Source organism: Girardinichthys multiradiatus, chromosome Y, assembly GCF_021462225.1.
Source record: "Girardinichthys multiradiatus isolate DD_20200921_A chromosome Y, DD_fGirMul_XY1, whole genome shotgun sequence".
NCBI classification, from domain to species: domain Eukaryota; kingdom Metazoa; phylum Chordata; class Actinopteri; order Cyprinodontiformes; family Goodeidae; genus Girardinichthys; species Girardinichthys multiradiatus.
The window spans coordinates 20,634,264-20,650,529 of record NC_061818.1 but is presented as its reverse complement, the minus strand read 5'-3'; the positions used below and the strand labels follow the sequence as shown (position 1 = coordinate 20,650,529).

The following is a 16,266-nucleotide window of genomic DNA, read 5'->3' as shown; positions in this document are numbered from 1 at the left end:
CTCCCATAACGCCCACATCTCATCTGCTACTGGTCGTTCTCCATTTGAGGTCTCGTTGGGCTATCAACCACCATTTTTCCCCGCTAACCAGAAAGATATAGCTGTCTCTTCTGTAAAACATTACATTCGCCACTGTAATCGGGTGTGGGATTCCACTGTTCAAGCCCTTCAAAGAACTGCACTCCAAAACAAACAGTTTGCTGATAGACGGCGCCGGCCGGCGCCTCTGTATCAACCTGGCTATCCTCCCGGGACATCCCACTTAAGTCTCTCTCCAAGAAACTTTCTCCTAGATTCATTGGTCCTTTTGAGGTAATATCTGTTATTAGCCCTACCACTGTTCGCCTCCGTCTCCCGCCCAGTTTCCAGATCCACCCCACCTTTCACGTATCTCAGCTCAAACCAGTGTCCACCAGCAGATTTTGCCCTCCAGCTGAATCCCCACCAACCGCCCGGGACTTTCAGGGGCATCCTGTGTATTCGTTTCGCCGCATAGTGGACTTCCTTCGGCAGGGTAGAGGCTGGCAATATCTTGTGTACTGGGAGGGTTATGGTCCTGAGGACCGTTCTTGGGTTCCTCGGTAGTTTATCTGCGACCCTTCTTTGATAGCTGACTACCGTTCTTCTCTTGGTTCTTCTGGGCCGCCAGGCGGCGACCGTTGGGAGGGGGGTGATGTCGGGTTCTGGGAATTGCTGCTTGTATTTTTGTGCCTGCTATTAACTACGCTTCACCCCTGGGTGTCGCTTGTGCTCTGTTGGGTTAGGACAGGTGTTTTCCATCTCCGTGATCAAGCTGGGAGGTTTAAAAGGAGCATGCTGCCAGCACTTCGGCACCTGAGTGTTTTGCCTCTGTGGTAACATTCAACTGGCCAAGTTTAAGACATTCATGTTTTGCTAACCTTCAACTTATCAGTCTTGTCCTTGCTTATTTCGAGGTTCAGCTTTGGACCCAGTTCAAGCTCCTTTGAAAGTACCTACCTGACTTCGCCTTCTTTGCCAAGATTTCCAGTCAGGCTTTGCTGGCAGCCATTGGACTCCATACTCTCAGCTTCCCCGAGCGAAACCTGTCCACCCTCTAGTGAGCGGCACCTCTGGACTCCATCTGTAAGGAAACACTGAATCAAAGTTCTGATCCATGGGAAGGATCAGTTAATCAAAGTAACCAGGCCAACCAAGCTTACCAGACCCGGAATCACATTCCTCCGGCGAACCAGCTTCACCTACAAACTGTAAGATACCAAACACTGCAAATCCTAATTGTCCCCATCTTCTACTTACCTGTTACCCTACAATGCAGCTGAGAGGTTCCAGTCCCAGATCCTGCCTTCATCGGACCTGTGATAAAATAAACACTTTAAACTTCATAATCTCTCTGAGTGTTTTCTGCATGTGGGTCAGATTGGCTACGAACAAAATGACAGTTCTTTGGGTTTTACTTTCTTAAGTTATTTCATATGCTTATTATTTTAAGGTGTTTATCCTATTTGTTTATTCTTTTATGATTTAGTGTTTTTCAGACATGTAGTTATTTTCCTCTTAGATTTCTGTTAGATAGTTCCCTGTGTTTTTGAAAACTTTTTATTTTAAAAAAAAGACATATGAGGGGAATAAGTCATGCAATAATTTAATTAAACTGTGAATCCTAAAGAAATATTTCTCTGATTAAAACATGTTTTATTTGTTCTATGTTTAAATTAACTGTATGTATTTATCAGTAGTTTTAAAAACTGAATGTTGGTGTGAGTAAATAATGTGAATATTTACAGACTTCTGCTTTTGTCTGTATTTTTCTCAGAGCCTCGCTTTGCATATCCTCCAAACTTGTAAATTATGGATTTGGTCAGCTGGACTCTCAACGTAATTGATCAAATTTTTTTTTGATGGGAAGACAGGGTAAAGGAGACCCTCTTGTCCAGACGGGATGTTCTTCTCTGAATACACAATGGATTCTTGGCAGCAGTGGAAGATTGTGTGCCTGACTCCGTGAGGACGTAGAAAATGTGTACATATTTGGACTTTTGATAACAGGATTTCTGCTTTTTGGAGTTGGTGGTTACCTGACTTATCGAGTGATTCGCAAAATGTGGGTGGCTGTTCAAAGCATTCCAAAGCTGCCTGCTTCATGGAGAAGTTGTACGCTCGAGATCTGTGGAAGGTATCAGAAATTTGGCTATTTGGATTCGCAATTGAGACATACCAGTAAAACTCTTAATTTAGTTGGAAATTAACACCTGCCTGAACCACAACATTTATTGTTTTTCTGAATCTGGCACCCCAATGTGGCCTTGGCAACTTCTGCTAACTGGCTATCGACAAAATATCTCTTGGATGTTCTATAAACACGACGTTCTTCCCCAGCACTCCCCTACCAGCTGTGTGCTGATAGGACTATGGGCCGATTGATAAAACATCCTCCTCTCTCCTCAAGGACAATGGTGTTTCTATCAGTGTTGACAGTCTAATTCTTGCAAACACACTCAGACTTACATATTCGCACCGCCAAGATTCCACCATACCCTTGTTAAATCTTTACTTATATGTGTGTTGCTTACCCTTGCTGAGGTTTTTTTGTACTACTTCAGACTGTATTCTGCTCAGAATAGTTTGAAATTTGATTTTTTTCCCCTCCCATCTTACTTTACCTAAATGTGTGATTTCATTACTTTTCATAGATTTTCAGATTTCTCAGAAGGATTACCAGCAAAAGCCAAATATTATTAGTATATGAAAATTTGACTAAAGCTGTTTTTACACCAATGACCAGAGATTTTTAGATTTCTTAGAAGGATTGTATTACAACAATTTCATACCAGTGAAAGCCAAACATTATTAGTATTTAAAAAATGTGGACTAAAAATGTTTCATACCAGTGACCCAGCTTATTATGATGGGACCACAACTGCCTCATACCATTGACCTCAAGGATTAATATTATCATTCTTCTTCTAACACAGGATGAATTCCTTACAACAGAAGACTTAATGAGCTAATTACCTCTATTAGAAAGATTGTATTAGAACCAGCTCTTACCAGTAAACTCCCAAGGATTATTAATGTCATTTGATTTGTTCACTGTGTTTGATTATCTGTATTATTGTAATCTTTTTCCTCATGTACAGCACTTTGAGTGCATTGTTGCTGAAAAGCGCTATACAAATAAATTTGACTTGAATGATAGCATGGCACCCTCTTGAGTTCGCACAACTGAAGTCATGATTTAGCATAACAAGTATTGTTAAAGTTTTTGCCAATTTTTTTTTTGACTTCTCTACCCACTTCTGGTCACTTTGCAGATTTCAGCCAAACTCAGCAGACGCAGACATGCATCCACATGGTTTATGGTAAAGTAAGACCTCTTACCTTGTCTATCTGCTCAGACTGCTGTTGTGTTAGGAGGGTAAGTAAAGACTACAGTATATTTTGTAAGCGGAAGTGATTTGCACTGTTCAAAAAAAAAATCTATTATTTACCTATAGGTATGGGTTTTAAAAAGCCATCCAGCAGTCAACGGGCGAGAGGCAGTCAACGGGCGAGAGGCGGGGACACCCTGGGCAGGTTGTCAGTCCATCACAGGGCAACACAGAGACACACAGGACAGGCAACCATGCAAACACCCATTCATACCTATGGGCAATTTGGAGAGACCAATTCACCTAATAATTATGTTTTTGGACCGTGGAAAGAAGTCAGAGCACCCGGAGACAACCCACACATGCACAGGAAGAACATGCAAACTCCATGCAGAAAGACCCCAGCCTGGGGGTCAAATCCAGAAGCTTCTCATTGCAAGGCAATAGTGCTACCAACTGTGCCACATTTATAAACAATTATCCAATATTTTCTAATTTGGCATAGACTAGTTCATCTGTAGAAGGAACAGAACCCAGATACAGGTTAACATTGGTCACTACCTGTCATCATGTAGACTGCAGACAGGTTTCCATGTGTTTTGTTGGTATAAACAACTTGTTTTGGGATGGACCTCTGATTACAGTAAGAGCAAGTTGATGGGTTTTATCTGACTCTTTTTAAATGTCTTGTCCAAAAAACAACCTTTCTAAACAGCTGTGTTGTTTATCACTTTAGGTTACTGGGTTTGAATATGAAACCTTCAGTGACCTCATCAGTGCTGGGGGTTTATTTCCTGGGGATTAGAAACACTATTCCCAGTGTATTAACAGAATGAGCCATGGTGAAAATTACCAAAAACCGCTGACTTATTTATATGTTTATTAATTATGCATCCAGCTGATAAAATGAAAACCCAAAATTCCTATCTCACAAAATTAGCATATCATTAAAAGGGTCTCTAAACGAGCTATGAACCTAATCATCTGAATCAACGAGTTAACTCTAAACACCTGCAAAAGATTCCTGAGGCCTTTAAAACTCCCAGCCTGGTTCATCACTCAAAACCCCAATCATGGGTAAGACTGCCGACCTGACTGCTGTCCAGAAGGCCACTATTGACACCCTCAAGCAAGAGGGTAAGACACAGAAAGAAATTTCTGAACAAATAGACTGTTCCCAGAGTGCTGTATCAAGGCACCTCAGTGGGAAGTCTGTGGGAAGGAAAATGTGTGGCAGAAAACGCTGCACAACGAGAAGAGGTGACCGGACCCTGAGGAAGATTGTGGAGAAGGGCCGATTCCAGACCTTGGGGGACCTGCGGAAGCAGTGGACTGAGTCTGGAGTAGAAACATCCAGAGCCACCGTGCACAGGCGTGTGCAGGAAATGGGTTACAGGTGCCGCATTCCCCAGGTCAAGCCACTTTTGAACCAGAAACAGCGGCAGAAGCGCCTGACCTGGGCTACAGAGAAGCAGCACTGGACTGTTGCTCAGTGGTCCAAAGTACTTTTTTCGGATGAAAGCAAATTCTGCATGTCATTCAGAAATCAAGGTGCCAGAGTCTGGAGGAAGACTGGGGAGAAGGAAATGCCAAAATGCCAGAAGTCCAGTGTCAAGTACCCACAGTCAGTGATGGTCTGGGTTGCCGTGTCAGCTGCTGGTGTTGGTCCACTGTGTTTTATCAAGGGCAGGGTCAATGCAGCTAGCTATCAGGAGATTTTGGAGCACTTCATGCTTCCATCTGCTGAAAAGCTTTATGGAGATGAAGATTTCATTTTTCAGCACGACCTGGCACCTGTTCACAGTGCCAAAACCACTGGTAAATGGTTTACTGACCATGGTATCACTGTGCTCAATTGGCCTGCCAACTCTCCTGACCTGAACCCCATAGAGAATCTGTGGGATATTGTGAAGAGAACGTTGAGAGACTCAAGACCCAACACTCTGGATGAGCTAAAGGCCGCTATCGAGGCATCCTGGGCCTCCATAAGACCTCAGCAGTGCCACAGGCTGATTGCCTCCATGCCACGCCGCATTGAAGCAGTCATTTCTGCCAATTGATTCCCGACCAAGTATTGAGTGCATAACTGTACATGATTATTTGAAGGTTGACGTTTTTTGTATTAAAAACACTTTTCTTTTATTGGTCGGATGAAATATGCTAATTTTGTGAGATAGGAATTTTGGGTTTTCATGAGCTGTATGCCAAAATCATCCGTATTAAGACAATAAAAGACCTGAAATATTTCAGTTAGTGTGCAATGAATCTAAAATATATGAATGTTAAATTTTCATCATGACATTATGGAAAATAATGAACTTTATCACAATATGCTAATATTTTGAGAAGGACCTGTAATGTTCAATACAATCAGCTCTCCACGTTAATGAAGAAACCTTCAAATCAGCTGTAAAGCAACAGCACCTCCTAACTGCAGTGCACCTTATCTGCAGATCTGAGGAGAACCTGAAGCTGCACTTTAGATTTCTTTTTCTGGAAAGCTGAAAAGGTGGAAACATTACCTCTGAATCTTCTGCACAGGTACTGATTTAATACAAGCACATAAACTCTATCTCTGTCTGAACACATTTCTCTGCTGCATCCTAAAACAACTCTGAACCTTTACCCCTGATGCCATAAGGAGACAGATCAGCCATGAAGTTGTAGCACATTTGGGTTGAATATACTAACATTTCAAATGTTAGACGTGCAGTGTATAAAAGTCGATGGATTGGATCATGCAATGAATGATTTACTGTTAAACAGAGTAACCAACCTGATAAAAGACGCTAAAACTTTAAGTGGGATTTTTTAGCCCAACTATCAACAAATTTATTGAACACCAAACAATCTGAAACACTGCTTGCTTTTCATATAATAAACTTATTCAAAAAAATCGTTTAAAGTATTACTTGAATAATTTTTTTAATGACCACTTTTTATTGACTATGCTTTTTATTTGAGTTATATATTTTGAAGTAATGCTACTCTTAATCTACTTCTTAATCTCAATTTGTTCTGAAAATAATATTTCTGTTAACCCCCCAAAACAAATCAATATGAGTAAAGATGCATGCAATCCAAATTCTGGTTTTATCACTCTACTAATAGGTAAAAAATAAAAATGTTGGGAACAGAAATTGACGCTGAAAAAACATAAATTAAAAATGTTTTAAACACTATAGTAAAGATATTTAATGTTTTTAAATTGCAAGAAGTTTTTAGAACCAAACCCGATGACATTAAAAATAGTATTGCTTATGTGGGGAGAAAAATGCTGTCACAAAAAAATTGCAGGCTTTTCAAATTTAATTAATCGACTAATTAATACAGTTAAAAAGAAAAAAATATATACATATTTGTCAGTCTTAAGTTTGTCCCCCCGGATGTGACGACACCGTGGCCTCTCTTTCCGGTTTAGCCGTTAGCAACATCACACCTCTTCAGAGGACGTCTTTGCTTTGTGTTTTAACTCCTTGTCCCCGACACCGCTCCGAGTGTCCGTCGCTATGTCCATGTACCAGGTAAAGCCCGTATGTTCGGACATAAAGATTGATTTGCCCACCTGCATGTACAAGTTACCAAATATCCACACGAGGCAAGGGAACAGCTGCAGCTCGGACCATGCGCTTCAGGTAACCGCTGACTGGTTTAATTTCAGGATGTCAGAATTTACAGCTCGCATCCTCAGTTATTATCTTGTGCTGTTTTTTTGTTTCTCGTTTTGTTTTGATATTTGTTCATCCAAGTGTGTTTATCTTTAGCCACGTTAGCTTTCTGGCCGATGCAACCAGTTCTGCACTGGTCTTCACTGTGATCTACAGGGGTTGGACAATGAAACTGAAACACCTGTCATTTTAGTGTGGGAGGTTTCATGGCTAAATTGGACCAGCCTGGTAACCAGTCTTCATTGATTGTACATTGCACCAGTAAGAGCAGAGTGTGAAGGTTCAATTAGCAGGGTAAGAGCACAGTTTTGTTCAGAATATTGAAATACACACAACATTATGGGTGACATACCAGAGTTCAATAGAGGACAAATTGTTGGTGCACGTCTTGCTGGCGCATCTGTGACCAAGACAGCAAGTCTTTGTGATGTATCAAGAGCCACGGTATCCAGGGTAATGTCAGCATACCACGAAGAAGGACGAACCACATCCAACAGGATTAACTGTGGACGCAAGAGGAAGCTGTCTGAAAGGGATGTTCAGGTGCTAACCCGGATTGTATCCAAAAAACATAAAACCACGGCTGCCCAAATCACCGCAGAATTAAATGTTCACCTCAACTCTCCTGTTTCCACCAGAACTGTCCGTCGGGAGCTCCACAGGGTCAATATACACGGCCGGGCTGCTATAGCCAAACCTTTGGTCACTCATGCCAATGCCAAACGTCGGTTTCAATGGTGCAAGGAGCGCAAATCTTGGGCTGTGGACAATGTGAAACATGTATTGTTCTCTGATGAGTCCACCTTTACTGTTTTCCCCACATCCAGGAGAGTTACGGTGTGGAGAAGCCCCAAAGAAGTGTACCACCCAGACTGTTGCATGCCCAGAGTGAAGCATGGGAGTGGATCAGTGATGGTTTGGGCTGCCATATCATGGCATTCCCTCGGCACAATACTTGTGCCAGATGGGCGCGTCACTGCCAAGGACTACCGAACCATTCTTGAGGAACATGTGGATCCAATGGTTCAAACAATGTATCCTGAAGGCGGTGCCGTGTATCAGGATGACAATGCACCAATACACACAGCAAGACTGGTGAAAGATTGGTTTGATGAACATGAAAGTGAAGTTGAACATCTCCCATGGCCTGCACAGTCACCAGATCTAAATATTATTGAGCCACTTTGGGGTGTTTTGGAGGAGCGAGTCAGGAAACGTTTTCCTCCACCAGTATCACGTAGTGACCTGGTCACTATCCTGCAAGAAGAATGGCTTAAAATCACTCTGACCACTGTGCAGGACTTGTATATGACATTCCCAAGACGAATTGACGCTGCATTGGCTGCAAAAGGAGGCCCTACACCATACTAATAAATTATTGTGGTCTAAAACCAGGTGTTTCAGTTTCATTGTCCAACCCCTGTAGATTGCAGTATTATATTATCATTTTAAACAAAATGATTACCAGACAGCCTTTTTTGTGACTAAAATTGCAGAAATAATCAGGAGAAAGTGTCTATTTAGCTCCTATTGTTGTGATGCAAACACTTACTTGTGATTTCATGTCTTTTAAGTTAACTTTTTCAAATAATATATGAAAAAGGTCACTACCTGGATTTAACTAAACACTTTAAGAAATTATCACCATGAAGGGCAGCCAAAAGTCTATCTTGCAAAATTCATTAAATCCAATAAGGCGAGCATCCCGTCATGGCTAAAGAACACATCCTTTGGTCAGTGAAAACGTATCGCTGTGTCAAAAAGATCAGATTTTTCTCTGCATCTAGCAAAAAAGATATAACTGCTGGTTTAGATTTGTCCTTGTCAAAAGTAAATCCCTGAAGGGATGTGTGCTATGGTCATAATTGCGATCAGGGTTTACTTAAATGGTTGGTTTAAATCTGATGTTTTATAGTGACAGTTAGAATGCCCCAGGTGTAAAACAACTCGTTAGCCTTCAAGAATCCACGTAACATTTAGCTTTGTTAACAAAATATGTCTTGTTTAGCAATGTATAATACACATCATGTTCTAGAGACACGCAGAAAAAGAAAGTCATGTACTTTCATGAGCACAGAAATACCTGTTCCTAGTTCCAACGTTGAAACCCATTAAAGGATTAAAAGCACCCATCATGTCTTCTCTGCTAGCTTATAGGGGTTAATCGGGAGGCAGTCCGGAGAAGCGTTGGCAGTATACCTTCCTAAAATCAATCCTGCATCATTAAAAACAAACAGTTTTATTTGCACTTGGTTTAGTTCAGGTTTAGCCACAAAAGGCATTTAATAAGGGAGAGCAGCTAACTTACAGAATATAGTGAACAGGTTCTTCTGACAGTAAAATGTTTTTTTTTTTTCCTTGATTTTATAATCCTAAAATGTTTTGGCATTGTTTTTAAATTGTTTTTGAAACATTGCACCAAATTCTGCTTGTTCTAAAAGCATATTTTTGTCCAGGCAGCTTATATAAGGCAGCTGACAGTAGACAATGTTGTTAAAGTAAATGCTGCCTGGCTGAATGCATTTTGCACACTTACTTTTGAAGGACAAAATAACATTTAGTGATGTAACAGTATGTTAAATACGATACTTTATTATAATTTTCTTTAAACTGTCATGTTTTTGCAGTTAGTTTCATCTTCGCTGAATAAGGGGGCAAACGGTGTCAAATTTAACATGCCAACACAGGATAAAACCACTTCTTATTAATAGTTAGCTGATGTTTAGTGGTCTTAAGAATCTTTTTGTCCTAAAATTGTTTCGACATGCCTGATGTAAGGGTTAGATTTGAGATGAGGCTTTTCTTTCTGTCCAGCAAATGTGTAGCATCTAAAGATTCCCCCTTAATGATACTTCCTATAATGGATACTACAAGATTGAAATGCATTATTTTTTTTTAAGTCACCATTCACCCCCATTCATTTTTTTCAATGCAGAGACTCATGCTAAGAATCCTTGCTACTGAGTGTTCCCCTGGAACCATCTTAATTACCTGTCTGTGCTTAATGGCTATTATTAATCTGCTTCACATATTCCTAAATTTAAGCCCTTCTGAAATCAGAAAAGTTTTAGAAGAGCATGGAACATTATTCTATTTATGGTTTTGCACTTACTGTTAGTTGGCATGGAGATTTATTGTCTAAATGTCTTTTGCAGCAGATTCAGCTTTGCAAAGCTAAATTACGTCTTTCCACCTTTCCAGAATGGTGACGTGGACCCAGCAGTCAAGGCTTTGGAGGCCCGTCAGGATGAAATCCTGAGAAAGCTGTACGAGCTGAAAGCAGCCGTGGAAGGCCTCGCCAAGACCGTGACGACCCCAGATGCAGATCTGGATGTGACGGTCAGCAGCAGCCTCTCCTCACAAAGCTCCAGCTGTGCCATCTTTAAAGGAACCACAAACCTGGATGCACTCCTGGGGGAGGTAAGGAAGCAATGCATGTTTGTATATGTTAGCTAACCAAAAGCATATTACTGTATCAGCTTTGAAATCCATGTAATAATATATGTGCCATTGTGGCTTTTTCTGGAGAAATTGTAAAGTCTTTACTACCTAATAGTAGAGAGATGAAAGCTCACTGTAGCTTTATTGGAAGTAGTCTTGGTATATTGGACGGTGGGGACAGACTTCTTCCCATTTGTGGAAGCTGTAAAGGTTTACCTGTAATGGAGAAATTAACTTACTATTCTTCATGTGCAATAAGGACCTGGGGGCTCTCCGTGACATCGTCATAAATGCAAACCCTGCGCAGCCACCCCTCACCCTGCTGGTTCTCCATGGCCTGCTCTGTCAGCACTACAGGGTGCTCTCTACTGTCCACGTCCACTCTTCAGTAAGCAGTGTGCCGCCACAGCTCTTGTCCTGCCTTGGTCCCAAACACGCAGACAGCTATGCTCGCCATATGTTCCAGCTGGGCTTCACACTCATATGGAAGGATGGTAAGGGGCCACTGACACACGTGCATGATGGTTATGTTAAGCTAAGTTCAGACTAGAAGATTGTTATTTTATTGGGGTAGAGATGAGGACTGCACAACATTAATTGGGATGCTCTTGCTAAATATTGTGATTACAATAACTATTGACATTAATCTATGGTTTTGTGAGCTTCTCAGCCACTAAAGGTAAGCATCAGGTGTTGGCATTGATGGCAGTGAAAGTCCTCCCAACCTGCGAAATATATTATTGGCATGTCCTAACAAATATTGCATCTAAGAAGTACTTTTAGAGTCCTTTTGGATTGCCATTTTGCACACGTTAATATTGCAATGACGACTGCGATATATTGTGCAGCTCTTGCAGAAATGCACTTTGTAGAGATTTTGTGAAGCTCTAATCTAAATTGGATTGTCATTACTTTGCGTTGCAATATATTGTTTTTCTACTTTCTGGCTGAAATTGAAAATTATTATCACGATAAATATTTTAGAATTTTGTCCAAATAGCCAGATGATTCAGAGCTATCTCGCCTGGCATCGCTCAAAAGCTGTTTGTGGGACATCGTCCGTGTTGAAGACTTTTACAAGCTGTGGCCCCTGGATTATGATTTTTTTTTTTATAAGCAGTTCTCATACACACACATTTTTCTTGTGGTTACACTTTCATCCAAGTAGCTCCTTATGATTTCATCTGTTTTGTTTACATGTGTTTACACTCCTGAGGCTGTAATATTGGACATATGAAACAGTTTTCTGGGTCCAAGCAGAAGATGCTTTATATACTCTCCACTATGCTTCCTTTATATTTGTTTGCTGTAGTATTCTTGTCATTTCTTGTTATTAGCTGCTACTGCTCCTGCCATTTCAGTCAATAACCTGCACCGACACCTTCATTATATTAAGCATGCCAGATATTGGGTCAGAGACTACCAATGCGTCAAATCAAGTCTGTAGGGTTTTCACATATGATGAATGGCAAATGCTAATTTCCCAGCAGCCGTCAACATTTCTCTGCAATGTGAAACTTAGGATCTTGGAGTATTTACAGTGCCCTGCAGCCAAGAGGCCCATGGTATCTCTGGAGGAGCTGCAGATATCTATAGGTCAGATGGGAGAATCTGTCAACAGGACAACTTTTACACATACATTCCACAAATCTGGCTTTTATTGAAGACTGCATGAAGGTTCACCTTCCAGCAGGACAACCACTCTAATACAGCTAGAGCTACAATGCAAGTTTACATCAAAGCATTTTCATGTGTTAAAATGGCCAAGTCAAAGTCCAGATCTAAATCTAATTGAGTAGCAAGAATTAATTTACCAAAAAAAATTAGTTTCAGTGTTTCAGAGTCTAGATGTTCCTTCATCCTCACAATTATGTGCTTCTGCATTGGTCCATTACATAAAATCCTAATAAGATCCCTTAAAGTTGGTGGTTGTAAGGTGACATTGTGGAAATTTCTGAAGCCTCTGAATATTTCTGGAAGGTACTTCAGCTGTAGTGATTGCATTTTGGTGACTACCCACCAAAATAGCAACAGAATGGATGACTGTAACATATAAACCATCAATGTAGGTCAGACCTAGTTGACATCTTTTCGGTTTTATAGTTTGTTAGTTTAGCGTTTAAGAATAAAATCTGCAGGTTTCCTTTTACACGTTCACTTATGATGGAAAATGGATTTCCTTAAAATGGAGTTAATGTAAATCAGCTGGCAGCAACCTGTGTAGTCCATCACATTTGAACTTTTTCTGCATTTATGTTCAAACATTAGAGCACAAATGTCTAAAACATAAGTAAAATAAATGAGTGAAACAGTGTTTCATACCACAGGTCTCTGCTGAACCATACAGGCTTAATGCACAACAATACTGTTTAATTTGGATGTAATTTCATAAGAAACATGTGGGCAGATTGCTGCTCAGCTTGTCTGATATTATAAAACTTAATTACCATACTATTTACCAGGTCAAAGTAATTACAAGAAATAATAAGATGAGCGCTTTCAAGTAGGTGTTTAGCTGCTTGGAGGTGTGATTAAGAGGTGGGGCTTTATTTGATCAATGGTTGTAATTAATAGGAACAAATCTACCTGAAAGCAGTGGAATGAAAAACAAAAAAAATATACAATGTTATTTTACAGCCTGTTTATTACCCGTAAGTGTCTGGTTATGTTCAGCTTTATGATACTGTTGTTAGGGTTGTTCTTTCCAGCTGTTGGAAAGGGATTTGCTAACAGAAGTTGATCAGAACACAGCACTTTTTAATTATTAATCTATCCAAAACATGAATACATTTATTACTCACTGATGCATTTCAGGTGTTGTATTTCTGCTAATTCTGATTGGTAATAAAAAACCCAGATTCAGTTTTTTAGACAGAATATTAAATAAGACCAGGAGAAGACTGTTGACTTCAGTTGTCTGACTGTCATCGACACTCTCCGTAAGACTGATTAACAACCAGGAGTCATTGCTAAGGTAGCTGGCTATTCAGATGGCTTTGTCCAGGCATATTAATGGAAAGTTAAATTGAAGGAAAAAGTGTGGTTGGGGAAAAAAATGTGCACAGGCACCAGCTTGAGTAACCTGGGATTTATTATGCTCTCAGAAGAGCCACAGACTGATCTCTATGCCATGCTGCACCTATGCTGTAATTCATGCTAAAGGAGCCCCTACAAATATTGAATTCATATGTGAATTTTAATTAACTGTAAGCTCTTATCAACATTAACAATTAAACTCTTGTAATATATCACTCTGTAATGAGTCTATACAGGTCCTTCTCAAAAAATTAGCATATTGTGATAAAGTTCATTATTTTCCATAATGTCATGATGAAAATTGAACATTCATATATTTTAGATTCATTGCACACTAACTGAAATATTTCAGGTCTTTTATTGTCTTAATACGGATGATTTTGGCATACAGCTCATGAAAACCCAAAATTCCTATCTCACAAAATTAGCATATTATTAAAAGGGTCTCTAAACGAGCTATGAACATAATCATCTGAATCAACGAGTTAACTCTAAACACCTGCAAAAGATTCCTGAGGCCTTTAAAACTCCCAGCCTGGTTCATCACTCAAAACCCCAATCATGGGTAAGACTGCCGACCTGACTGCTGTCCAGAAGGTCACTATTGACACCCTCAAGCAAGAGGGTAAGACACAGAAAGAAATTTCTGAACAAATAGGCTGTTCCCAGAGTGCTGTATCAAGGCACCTCAGTGGGAAGTCTGTGGGAAGGAAAAAGTGTGGCAGAAAACGCTGCACAACGAGAAGAGGTGACCGGACCCTGAGGAAGATTGTGGAGAAGGGTCGATTCCAGACCTTGGGGGACCTGCGGAAGCAGTGGACTGAGTCTGGAGTAGAAACATCCAGAGCCACCGTGCACAGGCGTGTGCAGGAAATGGGCTACAGGTGCCGCATTCCCCAGACCTGGGCTACAGAGAAGCAGCACTGGACTGTTGCTCAGTGGTCCAAAGTACTTTTTTCGGATGAAAGCAAATTCTGCATGTCATTCGGAAATCAAGGTGCCAGAGTCTGGAGGAAGACTGGGGAGAAGGAAATGCCAAAATGCCAGACGTCCAGTGTCAAGTACCCACAGTCAGTGATGGTCTGGGGTGCCGTGTCAGCTGCTGGTGTTGGTCCACTGTGTTTTATCAAGGGCAGGGTCAATGCAGCTAGCTATCAGGAGATTTTGGAGCACTTCATGCTTCCATCTGCTGAAAAGCTTTATGGAGATGAAGATTTCATTTTTCAGCACGACCTGGCACCTGCTCACAGTGCCAAAACCACTGGTAAATGGTTTACTGACCATGGTATCACTGTGCTCAATTGGCCTGCCAACTCTCCTGACCTGAACCCCATAGAGAATCTGTGGGATATTGTGAAGAGAACGTTGAGAGACTCAAGACCCAACACTCTGGATGAGCTAAAGGCCGCTATCGAAGCATCCTGGGCCTCCATAAGACCTCAGCAGTGCCACAGGCTGATTGCCTCCATGCCACGCCGCATTGAAGCAGTCATTTCTGCCAAAGGATTCCCGACCAAGTATTGAGTGCATAACTGTACATGATTATTTGAAGGTTGATGTTTTTTGTATTAAAAACACTTTTCTTTTATTGGTCGGATGAAATATGCTAATTTTGTGAGATAGGAATTTTGGGTTTTCATGAGCTGTATGCCAAAATCATCCGTATTAAGACAATAAAAGACCTGAAATATTTCAGTTAGTGTGCAATGAATCTAAAATATATGAATGTTAAATTTTCATCATTACATTATAGAAAATAATGAACTTTATCACAATATGCTAATTTTTTGAGAAGGACCTGTATTACTTTCTTTTTTAATTGAATTACTGAAATAATTAACTTCTTGTTGATAATCTGATTTATTGAGACTGGTTTGTATATTTTTCTCTTGCTCGTTCGCAGTTCCTAAACTGGAAATGAAGTTCAACATCTGCAACATGTGTCCCATTGAAGGCGAGGCCAATGCGGCACGCTTTCTCTTCAAGCTACTTGCTCCCTATCCCAGTGACACTGCTCTGGCCACGCTGGTAGACAGCTGGGTGGACACGGGATTCTACCAGCTGGCAGACGGCAGCACCAAGGAGCGAGCTGCTGTCCTTCGGGCCCTCAACTCCGCTCTGGGTCCCGGACCCTGGGTGTCCGGACCGGAGTTCTCCCTGGCTGATATCGCCTGCTACTGCTGTTTGTTGCAGAACGGCTCAGCATCCTCCATTGCTGCTAACGTTCAAGGCTGGATGAAGTCTTGCGAGAACCTTGGCCACTTTGGCCCTGCCAAGCTCCTCCTAAAGTGACCAGGACTGTCTTAGGGCCAGAAACCAGAGGCAACGTGATAGAGGGGCATTAGAATAAAGAATTATTTCAGCTTTGTCTCGAACGCCTTCTAATCCTTTCCCACCTTGTATTATTGTAACTGCACAGACAGACTCAGTGGGTAACGTCGTGTAAAAGTATTTATTTCTGCCATGCTGCTTTTATAAAACGGGTGGGGGAGCATGAGAGGACTACGTAGACAAGTGCTTGGTGATAAATTACCGACGGAGGTTATAAGACGAACATGCTGACAGCACACCTTTCTCCAACTTTGTGCCTAACATTATCCAGTTCGAAATGTGTGTTATTGTCGGGTGTGACTAGGTCTTTTCACAAGTGATACCGTTTGTTTTTCTTAAAACATTAAAGAACTTCAAGTTGGATCAGACTTTGGTATTTTGTTCCCTAAAAATATTTAGGAAACGGGAGTTTCGGTAGTTCATATCTGTGCCCAACAGGG

The 16,266-nt window shown here is 41.0% G+C and overlaps 1 protein-coding gene across 2 annotated transcripts; it reads left to right on the top strand.

Moving 5' to 3' along the window:
* Window positions 1-6,752: 6,752 nt before the first annotated feature.
* LOC124863767 (aminoacyl tRNA synthase complex-interacting multifunctional protein 2-like) lies at window positions 6,753-16,189 on the top strand. Of its 2 annotated transcripts, none has more exons than XM_047358237.1 (4): window positions 6,753-6,985; window positions 10,220-10,438; window positions 10,719-10,953; window positions 15,399-16,189. In XM_047358237.1, exons 1-4 carry the CDS (start codon window positions 6,860-6,862, stop codon window positions 15,785-15,787), a joined length of 969 nt encoding a protein of 322 aa, XP_047214193.1. In that variant the 5' UTR covers window positions 6,753-6,859; the 3' UTR covers window positions 15,788-16,189. The 2 variants fall into 2 exon arrangements, with proteins under 2 accessions (XP_047214193.1, XP_047214194.1); XM_047358238.1 differs by having other exon boundaries at window positions 6,776-6,874.
* Window positions 16,190-16,266: the final 77 nt, after the last annotated feature.